Source organism: Sorex araneus, chromosome X (assembly GCF_027595985.1).
Source record: "Sorex araneus isolate mSorAra2 chromosome X, mSorAra2.pri, whole genome shotgun sequence".
NCBI lineage: Eukaryota > Metazoa > Chordata > Mammalia > Eulipotyphla > Soricidae > Sorex > Sorex araneus.
Genome location: NC_073313.1, coordinates 16,678,081 through 16,699,574, shown reverse-complemented (window position 1 = coordinate 16,699,574; position 21,494 = coordinate 16,678,081). Strand labels below are relative to the sequence as shown.

At 52.6% G+C, this 21,494-nt stretch overlaps 1 protein-coding gene across 6 annotated transcripts in view; it reads left to right on the top strand.

The window, feature by feature from the left end:
• The window catches only part of CTPS2 (CTP synthase 2), a 125,865-nt gene that overhangs the window by 33,684 nt on the left and 70,687 nt on the right, over positions 1–21,494 (top strand). For all 6 annotated transcript variants that reach the window (XM_055121475.1, XM_055121474.1, XM_055121472.1 and 3 more), the window contains exons 7-13: positions 1,725–1,805; positions 4,367–4,518; positions 8,886–9,018; positions 11,944–12,032; positions 13,571–13,665; positions 15,869–15,931; positions 16,314–16,357. In XM_055121475.1, the coding sequence (XP_054977450.1) occupies positions 1,725–1,805; positions 4,367–4,518; positions 8,886–9,018; positions 11,944–12,032; positions 13,571–13,665; positions 15,869–15,931; positions 16,314–16,357 (657 nt within the window). The remainder of the gene's footprint in view (positions 1–1,724; positions 1,806–4,366; positions 4,519–8,885; positions 9,019–11,943; positions 12,033–13,570; positions 13,666–15,868; positions 15,932–16,313; positions 16,358–21,494) is intronic.

The following is a 21,494-nucleotide window of genomic DNA, read 5'->3' as shown; positions in this document are numbered from 1 at the left end:
CTTTCCTCCCTCCCTCCCTCCCTCCCTCCCTCCCTCCCTCCCTCCCTCCCTCCCTTCTTTCCTTCCTTCCTTCCTTCCTTCCTTCCTTCCTTCCTTCCTTCCTTCCTTCTTTCCTTCCTTCCTTCCCTCCCTCCCTCCCTCCCTCCCTCCCTTCCTTCCTTCCTTCCTTCCTTCCTTCCTTCCTTCCTTCCTTCCTTCCTTCCTTCCTTCCTTCCTTTTTCCTTTCTTCCTCTCCCTCCTTCCCTCCCTCCCTCCCTCCCTCCTCCCTCCTCCCTCCTCCCTCCCTCCTCCTTCCCTCCCTCCCTCCCTCCCTCCCTCCCTCCCTCCTTCCTTCCTTCCTTCCTTACTTCCTTACTTCCCTCCTTCCCTTCCTCCTTCCTTCCTTCCATCCTTCCCTCCCTCCCTCCTTCCTTTCTTTCTTCCGTCCTTCCTTCCCTCCCTCCCTCCCTCCCTCTTTCCTTCCTTCCTTCCTTCCTTCCTTCCTTCCTTCCTTCCTTTCTTCCTTTCTTCTTTTCTTACTTCCTCCCTTCATTTTTTTTCCTTCCTTCTTCCCTTTCTCCCTCCCTCTCTCGTTCCTTTCTCTGTGCTCAAGATGGGACTGTGGAGGTTCCCAGGGGACCATATGTGGTGGCAGTAACTTGAACCCGGGTCATAGCTGATATGTCTGCATGCAAGGCAAGCTCCTTACCTCCTGCACAGTGTCCCTGCTCTTGTTCTTTGTGTGTGTGCGAGGTGGGGGGTCACCCACACCCAGCCTCGTACCTAGCTCTGCAGTTGGTGGGCCCCCAGGGGGGTCCAGAGTTTAGAGGCTCTTATCTTCCTCGCAGAAGGAAGTTTTTTTTCTTTTTGGGTCACATCCAGCAATGCACAGGGGTTACTCCTGGCTCTGCACTCAGGAAGTACTCCTGGCAGTGCTCAGAAGACCATATGGGATGCTGGGAATTGAACCCGGGTCGGCCGTGTGCAAGGCAAATGCCCTCCCTGCTGTGCTATTGCTCCAAGGGCCTTCATTCTTGCAGCTTCAGTGTTATTGGATTTCTCACTTCTCAGAAATCCCTTGCCACGGGCCCTCTCCTGTCTGCCGGCCTGCCTCAGCTCTGTGTTTCTGTGCCTGGGGCTCACTCCCGGCAGTGCTTGTGGGACCCCGGGACTAGCCAGCTAGTCTGTGTTCTGTCTCTTGGGGCCCCGGGGTTGCATTTGCCACTCCCGTCACTGGTGCTGGCCTCCCATGCCCCATGTCCCAGGAAGTCTGTGCACGCGCCTGGCGGGGCTGCCTGTTCTCCTGGCCCCCCGCAGACCGACCCACGGACAGCTGGCCAGGTGCCGTCATCTGGCCGAGCACTGGGTCCATGGCAGTTTTCCCAAGGCCCTCCTGCCGCCGCCACAGCCAGCCTGTCGGGGTCAGCACATCGGCCTGCAGGCCGCACAGACGCTCCCACTAGAACCTGGAGCCACCGCCCGTACGTTTGTCACCAGCTGCCTCTGCGCGGCGGTGGCGCAGGGAAGTGGTGTCCAGACAGCTCCGGGGCACAGGTCCTCTGGTTTGGAAGAGGCCCCGTTTCTCGTCCCGGCAGGTCTGTGCCCAGTCGGGTCGCACTTGCCGACGTCAGTGGCGAGAGCAGTTGCCGACGAGCCGGTGGCAGGAAGGGCCAGGGCCGGGCTGGGGACTCGGGCCTGGTTGCCGGCACCTGCCGCCTTGCTGATGTGTCCCCTGCCCTCCCCAGATTGTCTGCCGCAGCTCGACGCCCATTGAAATGGCCGCGAAGGAGAAGATCTCCATGTTCTGCCATGTGGATCCTGCACAGGTCAGTCTGCCCTGGCCATGCCTCGGACTCCTCACCACGTCTGTGAGCTCGGGGACACTTGCTGTGGCCTTTCGGAAAGCTTTGGGGGGACCCAGCCCAAGCACGGCTCTCTGCCCCAAGCGAAGGGTGTTGCAGGCTGGGGATGACCTGAGGTGACCCACGTCATCCCTCGCAGTACTGGGCTTTCTTTCTTTCCTTCTTTCTTTCTTTCTTTCTTTCTTTCTTTCTTTCTTTCTTTCTTTCTTTCTTTCTTTCTTTCTTTCTTTCTTTCTTTCTTTCTTTCTTTCTTTCTTTCTTTCTCTCTTTCTCTCTTTCTTTCTCTCTTTCTTTCTCTCTTTCTCTCTTTCTCTCCTTCTTTCTTCCATTTTTGGTTTGAGGGGGCCACACACAGTGGTTCTCAGGACTTCCTCCTGGCTCTGTGCTTGGGTGTCGCTCCCAGTGCTCCTTGTGCGTCCATCAGCAGGGCTGGGGGTTGAAGCCAGGTCAGCCACATACGAGGCAAGCGCCTTGCCCGCTGTGCTGTCTCTCCCGGCCCCTGGCGGTCTTGTTCTCATTGCTGGGCTGCGTTCTGTCAGTGCTCTGGAGAGCAGCCTTGGGTTTCCCGCCCGCAGAGCGTGCGCAGAGGTCTCTGAGCTGAATGTCTCCCTGGCCCGGCGGGTCCCCAAGTCAGTCGCCCCACATGCCACCCCTGGTACTTATGAGGCCCGGAGGTTGACTTTGGACAGAAGCGGAGGTTGACTTTGATTTTTTTTTCTTTTTGGGTCACACCCGGCGTTGCACAGGGGTTACTCCTGGCTCTGCACTCAGGAATTACCCCTGGAGGTGCTCAGGGGACCATATGGGATGCTGGGAATCGAACCCGGGTCGGGGGCGTGCAAGGCAAACGCCCTACCCGCTGTGCTATCACTCCAGCCCGTGGAGGTTGACTTTGGACGGAAGCGCTTGTCAGAGGCGTTGTAGCACCGCAGCCCTGCACCCCATCCGTGGCCCAGCCAGCTAACGAAGCTCACTTGGGGAGCTCCGCATTGGGAAGCGTCAACACAGAGGGTTGGCAGGAGGCTCCTTGGCATGAGTTTCGGGTGTGGGAGAGCCTGTATGGTCTGCCAGTACTTCCCAGGCTGGTCCTGAGGAAGCGCCGCAAGCTGCGAGGGGAAGTGTGAATGTCCCCGTGCCAGGGGGTGCCCGGTACATGCCTAGATGCCCAGATGAAGGCGGCAGCTACAGCCACAATCACAGGCGAACCAACAACCCCCCGCCTCCCCACGCACGCTGAGGACACAGGCAACAAGGCGCATCCCTAGTTGGCACTTCCATCTTAACCTGCTCTGCCCAAAGGGGGCCTTGGGCCCGTGTTTTAGCGCCTTACCCCCCTTCTGTGACAGCAGGGACTTAGGTCAGCCAGAACCACGCAGTCAGCACCAGACGCCTTAGGCTGGCGGGGGGGGGGGACCACCCCCACTTCCTCTTTTTTTTTTTTTTTTGCTTTTTGGCTCACACCCGGTGATGTGCAGGGGTTACTCCTGGCTCTGCACTCAGGAATTACCCTTGGCGGTGCTCAGGGGACCATATGGGATGCTGGGAATCGAACCCAGGTTGGCCACGTGCAAGGCAAACGCCCTCCCCACTGTGCTATTGCTCCAGCCCCCCCCTACTCCTACTTCTGCCTGGCTCACTGCGCATTGGGCGCTCAAATACCTGGCTCACTCCGCATTGGGTTGTGAAAGTCTCCAGAACAACTCATTGAACTACAGAAAGTGCGAGATGAATGACTACTGTTTCAGGCCATGGGGTGCAAGCGAACACCCAAACAAAGAGATACACAGTAGGGCACCGTCTAGGAGGGTGCTGACGCCATCATGTCCATTCCTACGTTCACCAAGCAGGGTGCTTCCCGGGTGTGGATTCCCAGAGTTTGTGTTGGGGTTTCATAGGTGTGAGTGAGTCCCATCCTCTCTCTGGTCTTCTTGGAGGTGTCAGGTTTCTAGGGGACCAGGGGCTGGGTTCCCAAGTGGCCAGCTGGGGTATACTGCAGTCTCTCTCATTTGCATGTGCCTGCAAGTGCCTATCTGCAGGTCCCCAGCATATTCCAAGGGGACGGCAGATCAAAACTGTGTTAATGGGGGACCCTGGCCCAAGATTAGGGGGGCCACATGGGAGGGGGGCCACATGGGCCAAATGGGAGGACGGGGAGGCCCCAGGGAAGGTTGGTTGGAAGGTCATGGTAGGAAAAGCATTGATAAATTGATCAAGTGCCCCCCACCCCATATCCTGGTTAACGTAACGAAGACACCCCTGTAGCCCAGGACATTCCAAAGGTGTTTGAAGCCCAGAAGCAGGAACAAAGGAGGTATGTAGGGGTCTGCCCCAGCACTCGAGGCTCCAGGAATTCCAGCTGCTGGAAGGAGATGCAACCAGGGGCTCGCAGGTCTGAATCGTTGAGGTCAGGAGTGACTTCTTGGTTTGCCTCTTAGTCTCGATGCTGTCTGGCTCTTTGCTGGAGCTTCCTGCTGGCCTGTTCGAGTCCTTCCCTTTAATCATGGCATTTCCTCTGCGTGTCTCAGGTGATATGCATCCATGACCTTACTTCCACATATCGAGTGCCCGTGCTTTTGGAGGAGCAAGGCCTTATTAACTATCTTCGGCGGAGATTGAATCTGCCCATTGGTGATTCTCCAAGTAATCTGCTCTTCAAGTGGAGAAATATGGCTGACAGGTACGTGAAAGGAACTGCTACTCTAATCTCCAATACCTCTTGGGTTTGGGGACAGAAAGGAAAAGTACCTGAGTACCTGAGAAAATGTCTTTAGCACATTTACTTCCAGTGTGTGCATGTTTTGGTTTGATGTAGTATGTTGTAACAGTGCTTTGCTCTATTTGAAGTTTTCTAAGGCCTTTGATCTTGCTCTACTTAACGTGAATTGCAGGATTTTGGAATGATTACTTTAAAAAACATTCTGGAATATTTGATGGCTTATTTCTTAGTTCCTAAATATTTTTAAAAGCTTTATAGGGCTGGTGCGATAGCACAGCGGGTAGGGCGTTTGCCTTGCACACGGCCAACCCGGGTATGATTCCCAGCATCCCATATGGTCCCCTGAGCACTGCCAGGAGTAATCCCTGAGTGCAGAGCCAGGAATAACCCCTGCGCATCGCTGGTGTGGACCCCCCCCAAATAAGTTTTATATGTCATAGTGGTTTGATTTGGCATGTTTTGCCTTTCTGTTTTTTGGGTGGGAGGGTGTGGTGGTGTTTGAGCCACACCGGAGGTGCTCAGAGGCTGCTCCTGCCTCTGTGCTCAGGAGTGCCCCTCCCCCCGGCAGAGCTGGGGATTGAACCTGGGTCAGTGGCGTGCGAGGCAAGCACTTTACCTCCCATATTGTCTCTCTTGCCCTCTCCTGCTTTGCTTGTTTTAAAGATTTGGCCATCTTGTTCTAAGGAAAATCCATTTTTTTTCTCTCACGAAAGTTTATTTTCTAGTTAACAAATGCTAAAAATAATTTACAAGTTCCATGAGCTGGGTGTCAGGAAACAGAGGGAGTTGAAAGACAAAAAAAAATAACACACACATAAAAAAATCATAAAACTTTCTGAAGACCAACTGCTTTGCTACAGCCATCGCACTTCCAAAAATGGGAGGATTCCAAACGCAGGTGCGGTGGGGAGTGTGTGAAGGAAGTTAGTGCTGGTATAATAACACCCTGGATGCCCTTCACCATGGTGATGTTCTCATTCTCGTTCGCCTCGAAGGTGACCCAGCAGGTGCTGGACGTCCTGCCTGTGGCTCCTGCTCCTGCCCCCGCAGAGACGAGGCGCGGACCCCAGAGCTCGTGCACCCACACACACTCTCACGCGCACACACAACACACACAAACACTCATGGGCGCATGCGGGAGAACATGCCCGGGCTCTCACAAGGTGGGAGCAAGGCCACGACCCCAAGGCGCAAGGAGGAAAATCCTTTTTAATGGTCAATTTTGGCAGGGTGATTGTGGTTCCATTCTGCTCTTAGCATCAACATTGTTATTAAAACTTTGATGGGCAGCACAATACTGCAATCAGTATGGTGCTTGCTTTGCACATGGCCAAGCAGGGTTTGATCCCTGGCACCCCATATAGTCCCTGAGCACCACCAGGAGTAATCCCTGAGCATCTCTGGGTGTGACCCAGAAATCCAAACCAAAATCACAACCTCTGAGAGGTTTGCGTATTAGACAGTTAGAGAAATTTCAGCAAGGTTGGTCTCACCTGAAGCCAGATGCAGTGCCCTGCCCTCCCCATCCCTTGGAGCAGCTGCCCAGATTCCACTCTGTTTTCAGCCACCCGGCTGGTAATCTTGTCCCAGCAGCCACAGGAAACGAATCCCAACACCAAACGCAGGCTTTGCAAAATGCAGAGACACAGAGGAGGATGATTTAGAGCTAATAAAATGAGCCAAGTCTTAAAACTCCTCATGCTTAAAGAGGACTGGCCCCAAGCTGAAGACTCCTACAAAGGGAGTTTGAGACAATAAATCCTTACACAAGACGTCTTTGAGTACCTAACTTCAGAAACGGCACTTTATTCCTGATTCTGCTTGCCCCGAAAATTCTAAAACACTCATCAAGTTTTCAATGAGAGGGTAAGCAAACTTCAGTGCATGAAAGCCAGTGATTTTGCTCACCAGCCAATCGTTTTCATGACTGCCACCAATATTTGTAACCAATATTTACTGCCTAAGAGCATACTTAGCCCTTATGGGTTTAATCTCACGGTTGCCACAACAGAGGCACTTCTCTCCCTCTTCTATACCGACAGGAGAACCAGACCCGAGGGGTAGAGTAATCTGCCTAAGCTCACACAGCGAGCGGGAGTGGGGCTGGGCTCTGAATCCACACGGCCCGGGCCAGAGTCTGTTCTTATGGCCACTGTGCCGACTCTACGTAAGCGTTGCCGTCACCTGTACTCATGGAAAGAGCTGGGGGCTATGGGGGGAGCCCTGGGCTTGATCCCTGGCACTGTGTGTTCTTAGGCTGGGGGTGGTCCCCCAAAGCCAAATAGCGGGAACTGTTTTTCTCTTAGGAAACTCAGAAGCCTGAAATCCATGAGCGTCTCTGTCCTGCTGTCCCCAAGAGCAGTTATCTAGCCATTCAGGATCGGCTGTGATCCAGAATGATCTCATCTCTCTCTCTTTTCCTTATTTTTGTTCTTTTTGGGTCACACCCAGTGATGCTCAGGGGTTACTCCTGGCTCTGCCCTCAGGAATTACTCCTGGCAGTGCTTGGGGACCATATGGGATGCTGGGAATTGAACCTAGGTTGGCTGTGTGCAAGGCAAACACCCTACCGGCTATGTTATCACTCCAGCCCTCATCTCTCTTTTCTTTTCTTTCTTTTTTTATTTTGGCTTTTTTGGGTCACACCTGATGATGCTCAGGAGTTCCTCCTGGCTCTGCACTCAGACTAGGAATGATTCCTGGCAGTGCCCAGGGATCGAATATGCTGGGGATCGAACCCATCCCGTTCAAGGCAAACGCCCTCCTCGCCGTACTCTTGCTCTGGCCCCAGATCTTGTGTCTAGGGCCTGCCTTTCATTCAGTCCACGGCGACCCTTTTGTCCAGATTCAACATGCCCCTTAGACTTTTGGCTCACTTCAGTTTCAGCAAAGGGGATACTGCATGTCAGCCCCCCGACAGATGCTGGCTGTGATGTTGGGCTAGAGGAGACGGTGAAAGGGAGTTTGGCTTGGGAGCCCCCGGCCACTGCTGGATAATATTCCCCAGCTGGTCTGCTGCTGCTTTCAGCCCGGCTTCTGCATTGTGAGAGCACTCACCTAGGAGAATTCAGGCTGATGGAGGGACCACCCTGCCTCTCTGGGTGACTGACTCCGCAAGTTGCTCCTGGCTCTGTCTGCTGCCTGCATTCCTCCCCAGTGGAAAGCTGAGCGGAGAGCAGGAGGGAGGCGTGGGTTGGGCCGGGCTGTGAGTGGGGGCTGCAGCGCCCATCGGGAATGCCTCAGTGCCTTTCTGCACGCGTGGGGACCCCTGCCCCCATGACCCTCTCTCAGTGGGCTCAGCTGCTGTATTCCCGGCTGTGGTGGACGGTTGTCGGGTTTCCCGTTAGGGCAGGAAACGCTGACATCTAGCATATGCCTGGAACGTCCCCTGGATGCTGCCCTGCTTAGCCCTCCTTGACTTTCTGCAGAAGGGGCTGGTGCGTGGGCTGGTGTGGGAGTCAGTCGCCTCCCTGGGCTGGCAGTCGGCACCACATCCCAGCCCGAGCCCTCACCAGGCTCCTGCACTCCTGGCAGAATTTGAGAGGCCCGAGGAATATTCCTCGACACGATAATGCTTCGGTGCTAGGGTGGCTGGGGAAGGGTTTGCTCGGAGCTCTGGAACTCATCCACCCCAAGACTGGACAGGCCGCCTGGTCAGCACCGAGGCAGGCGTTTCTCCTAGTAATCGAACTGTTTTTCCTAGTTGTCGAACTGATGTCCTGGCAAGAACAGTGGCGAAGCCTTGTGATGAGAGGTGACCGGGCATCTTTTGGAGAACAGAATTCTCTGAAAAAATGATCAAAGCGACTGCTAATGTTGGAAAGCGTTCTTTTCACAGCCTTCTTCAGGCATGCCACGAATAAACCCAGCTTTTGTGGGCCCACTGGGAGCATAACAATTTTTTATGGAGACACTTGGGATGCATTTTCTTATGTAATGTCACCTTGCAACTTCATGTGGCCTGTTTCCTATTTACATGCAGAAGGCTGTTTCTTACCCTGTGTCACTTTCAGGCGCCTTCCAGGGCATCTCATGCTTATGAGCTGGAGACAGCTTTTGCCCTCTTTCCTTCTCAGTACCTGCCTTTTTCTCTGATATACTTTCCGCTGATTTATAGTTCTGCTTTGTTAAGGAAGCAAGCTGGGACTACTGTGATTTCAAAAACTGTTGGTATCGATTTGCTTTCTTTGGGGACAGGGTGAGGATTTGAGAGAAGTCCTTCAAGTTCCAGGCTCCTGTGCCCCCCAAGGCCTTGGGAGTCCAGTGGGGGCTGCCATGCTCGGGGTTTGCCCTCTGCCTGTCACCTTTAGGCTTGTCTTCCTTCCCAGGTATGAGAAGCTGCAGAAATCTTGCAACATAGCCCTGGTGGGCAAATACACCAAACTTCGGGACTGCTACACATCCGTGTTCAAGGCGCTGGAGCACTCGGCTTTGGCCATTAATCACAAGCTGAACTTGATGGTGAGTCCCGGCCTGCTCAGCCACACACAGCAGTTGCTCTCCCTTGGGTCTGGGAGGCAGGTGGTGTGGCACATTGTCAGAGCCACCTGCGGACTGACACACTGGGTCACACTTTGTGCCAGGGAGCGGGGCCAGGGCCAAGTGAGCATGGGAACCTGCTCGCAGGTGCAAGCTGGCATGAACACCTTCCCGACAGAGTCCCAACTCTGTCTCGTCGCCTCCCAGCTGAACTTCCTTCTCCTGCATTGAGCGGGGACAACCCACGGCAGCTCATTTGAGATGCAGGCCCAGGGCTTTGACCGGAAGAGCAGGGGGGCAAGGAGAGGGTGGGCACTCCGTGGGAAGCCTGGTGGTCTTCTCTTTCAGCACTGCAAGCCACACTTCCCTGGTCTGGGAAAAGTGGCAGGGACCCCCCCCCCCCAGTCCACTCCCAACGCAAGAACAGCATGTAAGCCTACTCTCTAAACTTCTGTCTATGGGTTTAAGGCACAATTTCAGAAATCAGGGAGAATTCCAGACCTCCTGCTCATTTAAGTGCATTGTGTTTACCTAACAAGAAAACACCTCCCCTCCCTTTTCACATAGGAATTGAATCTAGGTTTTCCTTAATACATTTTTGGTTTGGGGGCCAAACCTGGTGCTACCCAGAGCTGGTGCTACTCCTGGCTCTGTGCTCATGGAACACTGCGGATGGGACTCAGGGGACCATACGTGGTGCTTGGGATCGAATCTGGGTCAATTCCAATTCCCTGCCATTCCATTTCTCCTCTACCTATCATTCCCAGCTTGATGCTCTATTTTTGGACTTTTCTGTCCATAAACATTTCTGATGATATACTATTTGCATATGTCATGGTTTAAAGCAGCCTTATGCTCTTGATTCAAATGGCAAAACCTATACATAATGAACAAAGGTGATGTGAGTATGTTTCAGACATCCCCTAGCTTCTCTGAGACCCCGGCTTGGACCCTGGATGCTTACTCTTTCATTTTTTCATCATCTCCTTTCCTAACTATTTGTTTTGGATCTCTCTTGAAGAAATATATTTAATTTTTGTTTGTTTGGGGGCACACTCAGCCGTATTCAGGGGTTTCTCCTGGCAGGACTTGGGGATGGCAGGGCTTGAATCCGGTCAGCCACATGCCCGGCAAGCATCCTGCTCAGTGGACCCTCTCTCCGGCTCCTCTTCAAGGAATATTTTACTTGCTGTGTTTCCTCCTCTCCTGAGTCTTCTGACCCTTGTAGAAAAAATGAAAGTAGGAAACATGCTGTAATGCACATTTTATGAAGCCATAAAAGTTTTGCATCTGATGATTCATCCAGAAATACATTCTGTGTTATGAAAGATTCACTGTATCACTGTCATCCCATTGTTCATCGATTTGCTCGAGCAGACACCAGTAACGTCCCCATTCGTCCCAGCCCTGAGATTTTAGCAACCTCTCCTTACTTGTCCTTCCCAAGGTGCCATATTGGAGGCTCTTTCAGGATCAGGGAAATGAGACCTGTTATTGTTACTGTTTTTGGCATATCGAATATGCCACGGTTAGCTTGCCAGGCTCTGCCTTGTGGGTGGGATACTCTTGGTAGCTTGCTGGGCTCTCTGAGAGGGAGGAAGAATATATATAAGAGAATACAGGGAATTATGTTAAAACCAAATACATGTGTGCTGCTTTAGGTACATCAGTGGGCTAAACTATAAGAGTTCGCGTGGCCACATACACGGCCCTGTGCTTCTGGGAGCTTTGTTTTATAGTCTCTGGATCTTGGCCATTTATGGGATTACACAGGGTTGAGGGCAGATTGTAGGTGTGGCTGCCAAGCTACTGGAAAATGGGGGATCTGGGTGGAGGAGGCCCAGTCCTGATTCAAGCAGGCTTGAAGATCTCATCCCCAGGTCCCGCAAACCTGGGTTCTACTGCCTGTTCCTTCACATGTGAGGTTCATCTGAGCATGTGGAGAGTGGCCTTGAGCATGGCTGTGGCTGGGTTCTGAAGGTTTTCAGCTGCCGGGGCTCTGCTTGGGGCGGGGAGGGAGACTCAGCCTGCACCCCTCCGAGGGGCCCCCGTGGAGACAGCTTGGTGCAGGGGCAGGAGATTCTGCATCCATGAAAAATTAAATACTGAAATAATATAGCTCTGTAGGGATGTAGGGATTGTCGCACAATTGTTTCATCGAGTAGAATTTTGTTGGCCTCAGTTCTTACCGGGTCGAACTTGAGTCCTGGTTGCATTGTACATTTTTAGGTCCAGTCTCTGGCTATGTTACATTGCCCCCTGCCTTCTGCACAGCCTCCCAAGTGATTTTTTGTCTTCATTTCCTTTTCATTCTTTTTTGCTGTTCAGGGGCTTACTCCTGGCAGTGCTTGGGAGACCATGTGGCACCAGGCATCGAATCCAGGGCCTCGCCTATGCCTAGCAGAAGCTCGGCCCATCGAGCTAATGTTCATCTGCCACACTGTCCCCCAGAGTGCTCTTTCTCAACTCACTGTTCCCGAGGCCCTTTCAGCAATTCCCCGTGTTTTGAACTTCTCTCATGGGGCTGCATCTTTTGAGGTTCCCATAGTGACCCCCACTTCCTCCCTCAGAGCTTTCGTACAAGCTGTTACAGGCTCATCTTTCCTGAGCTCGCCCTGGCAGCCTCAGTGTCCCAGACGTGTCCTCCGTGCTCCTCCTGCCGAGAGGTTGCTCCTTCCCTTTTCCTCCCCGCAGTGCGCAGGTCCAGAGTGGGTTGGGCTCCCTGTCCCTTCTGCACCCACCAGTCAGTGCCATCGATGGGGTTTTCCTGCCCCTGAGGCGGAGGTCACGCTCTGCTCTTCTCCCGCGACTCTGGTGGCGTTTGCATAGCTGGCGACTGAATGCCAAAGCTCATGTGACCCAGGCTCTGTCCCTAACGCTGCTTTCATCCCTTGACTGTTTTCTCAGTACATCGACTCCATCGATCTGGAGCACAGCACGGAGAATCAAGACCCCGTCAAGTTCCATGAGGCCTGGCAGAAGCTCTGCAGAGCTGAGTGAGTACTGAGGAGGTGGGGATGGGGGGGGGAAGGAATCCGTCAGCACCAGATAGGAGGATGCCACCCTGCTTTTTCCATTAATCCCGAGCTTTGAGAAAGGTAGTCTGGGTACTGGCAGGGGGGCCCAGATCATTCTGTATTTCCTCTGAAACAAAGAAGATGCTTTGACTTGGGGGGGTCGGGAGGGGAGAGGGAGGCTGCCTTGGAGAGAATGTGTGTTTATTTTATGGAAAGAAGTGCTGGATGGATCGTCTGTGGACAAAGGTAAATCCAGGAATGGCAGTTCTGGGGGCTGGTGGCATAGCACAGCCGGTAGGGTGTTGCCTTGCAAGGGTCCCACCCGGGTCCTCTGCCCGGCATCCGTATGGTTCCCTGAATACCTGCAGGAATAATTCCTGAGTGCAGAGCCAGGAGCAACCCCCGAGCACCACTGGGTGTAGCCCCCAAACAAAACAAAGGATGGCAGCTCTTTGCCTATATATTTTTTCCCATGACCTTTGATTCTAGGTTTCCTTTTGTAAGTAAAGCAGAGAACTCTTGGGGGCAGCCTTGCACTGTGAGGGTCTTACCACTCCCTGTTCTCCTTTCCGAAGGTCTCGCCCCACCCTTTTTTGTCTGTGGGGTCCGTTCCCAGTGGTAGTACTGGGGGAACCGTGTGGATAACCAGGTCCCCCCCCCATTCAGGGCTGCGCCCCAGCCGTCTGAGCCCCGTTTTGGGCCCTGGGCGCATGCTTTCGCCATGAGAGACTGCACAGAAGGCCTGACAAGAGTCTTGCAGTCAGGACATTGACATGCTGCCCCCCGCCCCCCACCTGCTTAGGAAGGCCAGTTGGCCAGATTAACCCTTTCTGGTGATGGAAAAGATCTTGATATTTATTTTTTAATTAATTGATTCATTCATTTTGGGTTGTTTTTCTGGGCCATGCAGTGATGCTCAAGGGTTCCTCCTGGCTCTGCACTCAGACTTAGTCCTGCCAGTGCTTGGGGAGCCATATGGGATGCTGGGGATCAAACCTGGGTCAGTCGCGTGCCAGGCAAGTGCCCTACCTGCTGGACTCTTGCTCCGGCGCCAATCTTAGTGCTCTTAAGAGAACCTTAAATCAGATTCTAGTCCTGCTGGCTTTTATTTCCCCTTTCCTTAAATAGAGCCTGCACAGGGCCAGGAGCGATAATACATGTACAAAGTACATGCCTGCCTCGCAGTTGGCTGACCTGGGTTCGATTCCTGGCACTTCATATGGTTCCCTGAGCGGCCAGGTGTGATCCTTGAGTGCCAGGAGTAAACCCTGAGCACTGCCAGGGATCACCCCTAAAGAAAAACACAAAATTGTGAAAAAAAAAAGATACAGGCCACACACTGTGGTTCTTTGGGGGGGTGGGGGCTGGGGGGGTACATGCCTGCTGGGGATTGACACCAGGATCTCGCACGTGCCAGACCCACCTGGCCGCTTGAACCCCGTATCTTGGAAAAAAAATTGTTCCTCACTCACCACGTTTCTGCTGTGAACACCTGTTGTCTGGCGTTGCTTTTGCAGTGGTATCCTCGTGCCAGGAGGCTTCGGCATCAGAGGCACGCTGGGAAAACTGCAGGCCATTACTTGGGCAAGAACTAAGAAGATTCCTTTCCTCGGTAAATTTTCTATTTGTGGGTCGGAACTCGCGTGTATCAGGCGCTGGAAGGCGGGCAGGACCTGTGCGGGCCTCAGTGGGTGTCGTTGCGGGCCCGGCTGGCTCCTGGGAATGCAGCCGCAGCCGCTTTCTCACGTCTTCTCAGGCTCTGCTTTTGTGGTGCCATTATAGGGCGGAGGCCTGTGGGCCCCCCCAACCCATGACACTTTGGCTGTCTAGCCCGTCAGAGGGGCGGGTTGCTGAGCTGGCGGGCCTCTGTGCTGTTCTGCGCTCACCGAGAGAGGATGTCACTGAGACACCCTCTGATGTCGCAGGCCGCGCACTGGCCACGCTGCGCGGAACTGTGTCTTTGGAATGCTTTTGTTCAGCTTGAGTTTGGGCAGAAGCGTGGCTTGAGGATCCGTAAAGGCCGAGGAAATGCCGCCTGGCTCGGGTGCGCGGGGCCGGGCCCAGGACGAGCTGCCCTTCCAGAGTTCTCCTTGGCCTCAGCTTGTCCGTGCGCTTCTCCTGGGATCCGTTTGTGTCTAGAGCAGCCAGGGGGAGTCACCCGCACACCCTGTTTGGTCTCCGCTGGCTTCTGTTTAAGCAGAGCTGCCCGGCGTCTGTGCGTGGCGGTTAGCGGGATTCCGACCGTCTTCCCTCAGTCTTGCTGCCTCCTCAGTGCCATGGCTCTGGGTGTCTGAGCCCCCTCTCCCTGCTGGGCCCCCTTTCCCTCGGCTGCCGGAGCGTATGGCTCTGAGCCCCCTTGGCTTCCTTGCAGACCCCTGCACGGCTGGCAGTATCCGGAACGCTCTGTGACCGGGGCTTAGTGACGGCCTTCGGGAGCCGTGGCACCTGTCACTCCACGCCTCGGACTATGAGTCTGTTCCTCTTTTTCTTTTTGCTTTTGGGGCCTCACCTGGCAGTGCTCAGAGGGTCCTTCCTCCTGGCTGCGCACAGGAATCACTCCCGGCAGGCTCCCTGGACCATATGGGATGGCAGGCATTGAGTCAGCCTGAGTCTGTTCATCTTCACCGAGGCCTCCCTGCATGTGGACCTCCCAAGACGCGCTTCCCTGCTCTCCCCACCCCGGGCCCCACTTCCTGCTCCTCAGTCAGCCTGCAGCTAGCCCGAGGCTGCCCCCAGGCACGGGCTGTGCTTGGGGCCCTGAAATCACCCGAAGAAGAAGAAGAAGGAGGAGGAGTAAGGAGCCACGGAGACTCCCTGCTGAAAGAATCAGGCTGTGCAGGGGTAGGGGGGTGAGTGGGGAAATTTCCATTGCCCTTCAGGATTTGGTCGAGTAATCAAATTAGCATTACACAGAGGAACAGGAGACAACCCCCCCTACCTAATAAATCCCCTCCCCCCAATTTAATCTCGATTGTTTCTCTGATGCCTGCAGGACCTTGACTGCAGCCTGAACTAACCCGCAGGCAAAGTGGCGCATCTTAGAGGCCGTGGCCTACCCCCTTCTGGGCACCCATTGGCCCTTTAGAGCTAGTGATGCGGGCGAGCCAGAGGCAGCGGGTCTCTGTGTTCGTTCGCGATTCCTCGCTTCTTCCATCCTTTCAAGAATGAAAATATGGAATCATAAAGATGCCCGGACTCAGAATTGGAAAGTAGAAGAGTTTATTGGAAAGGAGAAGAGAAAATAAGAGGAGTTCTCCAAGTGGGAGGAACTTAGGATAGGACGAAGTTAACTGTGGTGCTTTTTGGTGAGGTTCATTTAGGAAAATCGGGTCTTTATGTTCCTGTGAATGCAGAGAATCCATGGATGGTCGGGCTGGTTTATCTTTCCGGCCCCCTGCCTCGGGTATTGTTCATCACCTTAGTCTTGGGACTCCTAGTTCTGGGATAGAAGAAAAGGGTTCGGGAACGCCAGGAATGTTCAAGACAGGGCCTTGGGAGTGATGTCTGATCGATCTGTGGGAGATATGAAACTGCTGGCGAGGGGAACTGTGGGTGGCCCTCTTCTTGGCAAGGGGAACCGGAGGCTTCCTCTTTCATTAGCCTGGTCTCTCCTGCCCTGTCCTTATGGTTCTTCTTTCTTTCTCAGCTCGGGGTCCAACTCCCTCCCTGGCGGCTACAGGGCACTTCTGAGTGCAGAGGTTTGGTGGGCTCAGATGGGCCGCCAGTGGCTTCCAGGTAGAGAGCAGATGAACAGAGAGTACTGAGCAATAGCCACTGTGCTCATTTGGTTTTTATTTATGTTCTTGTGACAACAGGTGTTTGCCTTGGGATGCAACTAGCTGTGATTGAATTTGCCAGAAATTGTCTTGACATCAAAGGTAAGCGCTGTCATATTTAGATATGTGTATATGTATAGATGTGCACATGGAACTCTACATGTGTGTATCTATTTGAAACTGTTTGGGAAGTTTGGGCCACACTCTGCTTTGCTTAGGGCTTACACCTGACTCTGAGCTGAGTTCACTCCTGGTGGGCTCCGGGGACAATGGTCGGTGCCTGGGATTGAACTGGAGTTGGCTGCGTGCAAGGCAAGCACCTCACCTGCTGTCGTATCTCTTTAGCGCGCTCTCTCTATCTCTCTTTGTCTCTCTCTGTCTTTCTATCTCTCTCTCTGTCTCTCTCTCTACGTATGTGTGTGTATAAACCTACAGCATTTTTAGCACTATGGTGGAATATTGAACTTGCATTTTTCTCTTCCAGATGCGAATTCCACAGAATTTGAGCCGGATGCCCGCAGTCCTGTGGTAAGTGGCCTGTTTTGCTTCTGACTCCTGCCTAAACACATAAGGGACTATTATGATTTTTCTTCATCACAAACGCCAGAACATTTACGATTAGCTACGATTAGATTTTCTCATTATCCCGCGGCTCCTGGTGATCGTAGATCAGCCTGCTCTGTCCTCCACAGCCATTTTGTCAGCTGTGCCCTGAAGACAGACATAGCCCTGAACTGATTGCTCTCTGCCGCGGTTTTCAGGCTTAATGTTTAGGAAAGGGTTCAATTGACTGTGACACCCGTTCCTAAGCGCTAATAGAAATCAACGGGCTGTCCTGTCTCCCATCAGCTCTGACAGGCTTTTCGGCTGCTCCTCAGCTTGCTCGTCCAAGGATCCGGCCGAGGTAGGGGTGTGGCTCGGCAATCCTGTGCCCTCTGCACCCCACCCTCAGGCTCTCCACAGAGCCATGGAAGGACTGAGTGACAGCAGAGCAGCCGGACCCCCTCTACCCTCTGCCTGCCTCGCCTGGAGTGTACCCCACCCCACTGGGTGTTTCTTTGAGCCCTTCTCTTATGCCGTTGAGAATGTTTTACGCAATGACTTGTAACTGCAGAAATCATTGTTGTGGCACCAGGGATCCAACCCAGGGCCTCAGACATAGCCGCACATGTTCCGCCACTGCCCACGGAACCCCAAGTAGTGTTTCTGCATCTGGGCGCCTCTGTCCCATCATTCGCTCATCGCTTCCTAGGCATTTGGGTGGTTTCCTGATCATTAGTTAGTTTTTGGAGGACCACGTGTGCTGGCTACTCAGGGGGTGCTTATGGCTTGGTGCTGAAGGATTAGTCCTGGTTGCCCTAGGTGCAGCTGGGGATTGAACTGGCCATATTCATGGCAAGCGCTTGACCCCCTGTACTGTCTCTCAGCCCCTAGTTTTCCTTCTCTCTCTCTCCCTCCCTCCCTCCCTTCCTCCCTTCCTCCCTTCCTCCACTTCTCTCCACTCCCCTCCCCTTCCCCTCCCCTTTCCTTCTCTTCTCCTCCTCTCCCCTTCACTTTCTTCCCTTCCCCCTCCCCTCCCCTTCCCTCCCCTCCTCCCTCCGTCTTTCTTTCTTTCTTTCTTTCTTTCTTTCTTTCTTTCTTTCTTTCTTTCTTTCTTTCTTTCTTTCTTTCTTTCTTTCTTTCTTTCTTTCTTTTCCTTCTTTCTTTCTTTCTTTCTTTCTTTCTTTCTTTCTTTCTTTCTTTCTTTTTCTTTCTTTCTTTCTTTCTTTCTTTCTTTCTTTCTTTCTCTTTCTCTAGTTCCCCTTCCTTCCTTCCTTCCTTCCTTCCTTCCTTCCTTCCTTCCTTCCTTCCTTCCTTCCTTCCTTCCTTCCTTCCTTCCTTCCTTCCTTCCTTCCTTCCTTCCTTCCTTTTCCTGGCAATGCTTAGGGCTCTGTGTTCATGGGTCACTTCTGGTGAGGATCAGGGCACCATAGGGGTGCGGGATTGAACCCAGGTTGGATGCTCTACTCCCTGTACTATCGCTCCAGCCTCCTTGCTGTCTTTCTCATTCTGACCATCCTCTCGGGTGTGTGAGGTGGTACCTTATTGTGGTTTTGACTTGCATTTCCCCAGTGGCTAAGGACAGTGAGCATGTTTTGTGTGATTGTGGCCTCAGAGATTGTCTTGGGAGAACTGTCTATTTGGATTCATCTCCTACATTTTAGGGCTTTAATTTTTTAAAAATTATTATAAGTGGTAAGAGTTCTCACTCTGTTCTAGATGCAAATTCTTTATTCGATATATAATTTGCTCCATTGACATCTTGGGTCTGATATTGTATTGTCTTGGGGACCGTCCAGTGCCCTGCAGAGTGGCCAACACCTTGCCTGGAGGTTACCAATAAAACACTCTCCTGACCCCCACCTGTCCTGACTCCCACCCTCCACACTGACATTCCCTCTGGGCATTGCCCCTGACTATCCCCTGGGAATAGCGGGCAGGCAGAGCGGTTCCCAGTATCCCGGAGGAAACGTCTTCCCTCCCTTCCCATGCACAGTCTGATGGTTTCTCTTTCCCTCTCGGGAGTTGGGGTCAAGCTGTGCTGCCTACTTGTATCCCTGTGCCCTTAGGGAAGCGGCAGCACCTCCTACCCCTGGCCGGGAAGACGAGAGAGACATTCTTCACTCCTTTTTATAGCTCGCAATTCAGACCATAATGAACCATAAGTTCCCCGCAGATGGTCCTTTTAAGGCTAATGCTCAGAAGCCCCAATACTAGTGAAGAGCTCCTTATGAGCTTTAATAGAAACATATTTCCTGACTAATGGCTGAAATGGCTGTATAGGCAAACCAGAGGGTTTTTTCCTCCCCCTCATACTCTGGGAAAGAAAATGACTTAGCCAGTAGGTGCCACTGTTAGCTTTGGCAAAGCAAATGCTTGGCTCATACCCTTTACTCTGTGTATGTATTTAGAAAAACATTTTATTATCGGGGGGCAAAAGCCTTACAAAAGGGCATCAAATTGCTCCTCACTGCCCCTTCCTCACCTCAGTTCCCTTCATTCATTTCTTCTGTTATTTTCCCGGAGGGGTGTGTATGTGTGTGCGTGAACCCACTGTTGCACACACATGAACATTCTCCATTTTACAAAAGCACATGTGCTAGCATGCTTGAGACACGTTCACCTTTGCTTTTGGACCTGCGCACTGCACGTCAATGTGTGGGCATCTGGCCTGCGTTTGCTTTTGTTTAGGTTCTTTGGGCCTCTCGAGCAGCGCTCGGGGGACCTAGGGGCCACTCCTGGCGATACTCAAGTGGCAGGGTTCAGTGCTCAGCGTCTGAGGACACAGTGCTGCTCCAGCCCTATGGTGCCTGGGTACCCTCTGCCCAGCTCCTGGAATTTTTCACGATTCTTTTTTTTTTTTTTTGCTTTTTGGGTCACACCCAGCAATGCACAGGGGTTACTCCTGGTTCTACACTCAGGAATTACCCCTGGCGGTGCTCAGGGGACCATATGGGATGCTGGGATTCGAACCTGGGTCAGCCTGGGTCGGCCGCGTGCAAGGCAAGCGCCCTACCCGCTATGCTATTGCTCCAGCCCCTTTTTCACGATTCTTAACACACACACACACACACACACACACACACTTCTTTCCCCCCAATCCGGTATGTGGTACATTTGCTTGCACCGTCACACACTTGGTCGTATGTGTTAAGTCTTTACTTAACGCGTCTTATATTGAGGAGAGTCTCATTTAGGTTGTATGTATTCAAACGTTTCGGGGTGGGGTGCCGTCAGTGCTAGAAGGGGGCTGCTTCCAGCGCTGGCCTGGAAAGCATGTGCTCAGCCCTTTGGGTTATCTCCCGACCCCAGGAGCGTTTCCATTCTTTGGCTGTTCTATTTATGTGGTTTTGGGGTCCCATGCAGCGGTGCTTAGGGCTCACTCCTGCCTCTGTGCTCAGAGATCACTTGTGGCAGGGGCTTAGACGACCCTGTGTGGGGCTGGGGATCTAACCCTGGTCAGCTATGTGCAAGGCAAGCGCCCTACTCCCTGTCCTATTGCTCCGGCTCCTCTTTCACTGCTTTCAATCCAGCTGCCAAGTTCCTCTCCATGCCCATCCGTCCTTGCACATTTCTGGGCATCTCTGGACGCTGGATCCCTGGAGAGGATGACGCAGGCAGAGGCGATGCGCATTTTATGTTTTGATACTTTTCTACTTAGGAGTGAACCAAGAACAAGAAAACCTCCTTGCGACTAAATGTCTTTATGGCCTGCAATCAGTTTCTTAGCGGAAAAATAGCCTGCAGAGCCGGCATTTGTGATGCTGGTGAGAAGTGTTATTAAAGTAAAAAGGGCTCAAGTAACTGAATCGTCAGGCTGAAAGCACCAGGAAGCCTTGGGAATCAAATTTGAGCAAAGAGCAACGACTTCCAGTGGGTAATGGTCATTCTGGCCCTTCTAGCTAAAAAAGTTAATAATTCGGAAATCAGGAGTCACCTCCGGCCTTATTTGCTGCCGAAATCCATTTCATGGGCCGGGGGAGGAAAAAGGATTTGCCTTCTACCCCGTGGGTGCTTGGCCCAGCACCCCTGTAATAAAAGACAAATTAGCAGGACAAAAGCAAACAGCAGTTTAATAACACATGTTCCTCTTGTGTACGTGGCAGAGATTCAGGAAAAACAGCTCCCCTCCACAGCTATGGTGGGCCACCACCGGAAACAGCACCTCAGACCAAGACAAAGGCTGATGTATGTGGGGAAGGGCCAGAGGTTATCATGCAGATGTGCTCATATGCTGCTGCCTTCTCCGTTACCTCTGGCTGCCTTTTATTATCTCTTTTTGGGTCACACCTGGTGATGCACAGGGGTTACTCCTGGCTTTGCACTCAATAATTACTCCTGGCAGTGCTCAGGGGACCATATGGGATGCTGGGAATCGAACCTCTACCTCTATTTGTCTGCTGTATGCAAGACAAATGCCCTACCTGCTGTGCTATTGTCCCCCTCCCCCTAAACAAAAGGTTCAGCAGGTACCTTCAAGCCTGGTTCCACCCCTAGCATCCCCTTGTGTTTCCCAAGCATCACCAGGAATAATCCCTGAGCACAGCTGGATGCGACTATGAAACAGAAATCTGAGTTTTCATAACATACAACATGCCGAAAGCAATTTATATCCCCCTGTGAAAACATATCAGCTCATGCATGCATGCTTGGATGGTGGTATTGGTAAGGGAAAGAGGGAAATTCCAAACATTTTGAGCAGTTGCAAGGGGATATTTGATATAACTATATTCGATATTCTTTCCAATACCAATAGATATTTTAGTATTTATTACAGATAAGGTTCCCTTTGCTCCCTTTTTTTAATCCAAGGATTTCAACGATAAAATTGATTTTACATCTGAGAAATGTCATTTTTTAATTCTTTTTTGGGGCTTTTGGGCCCTACCTGGTGATGCTCAGGAGTTACTCCTGGCTCTTTGCTCAGGAATTATTCCTGGTCGTACTCAGGGGACCATATGGGATGCCAGGGATGGAACCTGGGTTGCCTTAATGCAAGGCAAGCGCCCTACCTGCTCTCCTACCACTCCAGCCCCTTATGTCTGTCAAGTGTCTTTGTGAACTAGTCATATTGATGTCGGTGGACCCCACCAGTGACTTATGTGAAGTGGGGAAGAGAAAGACG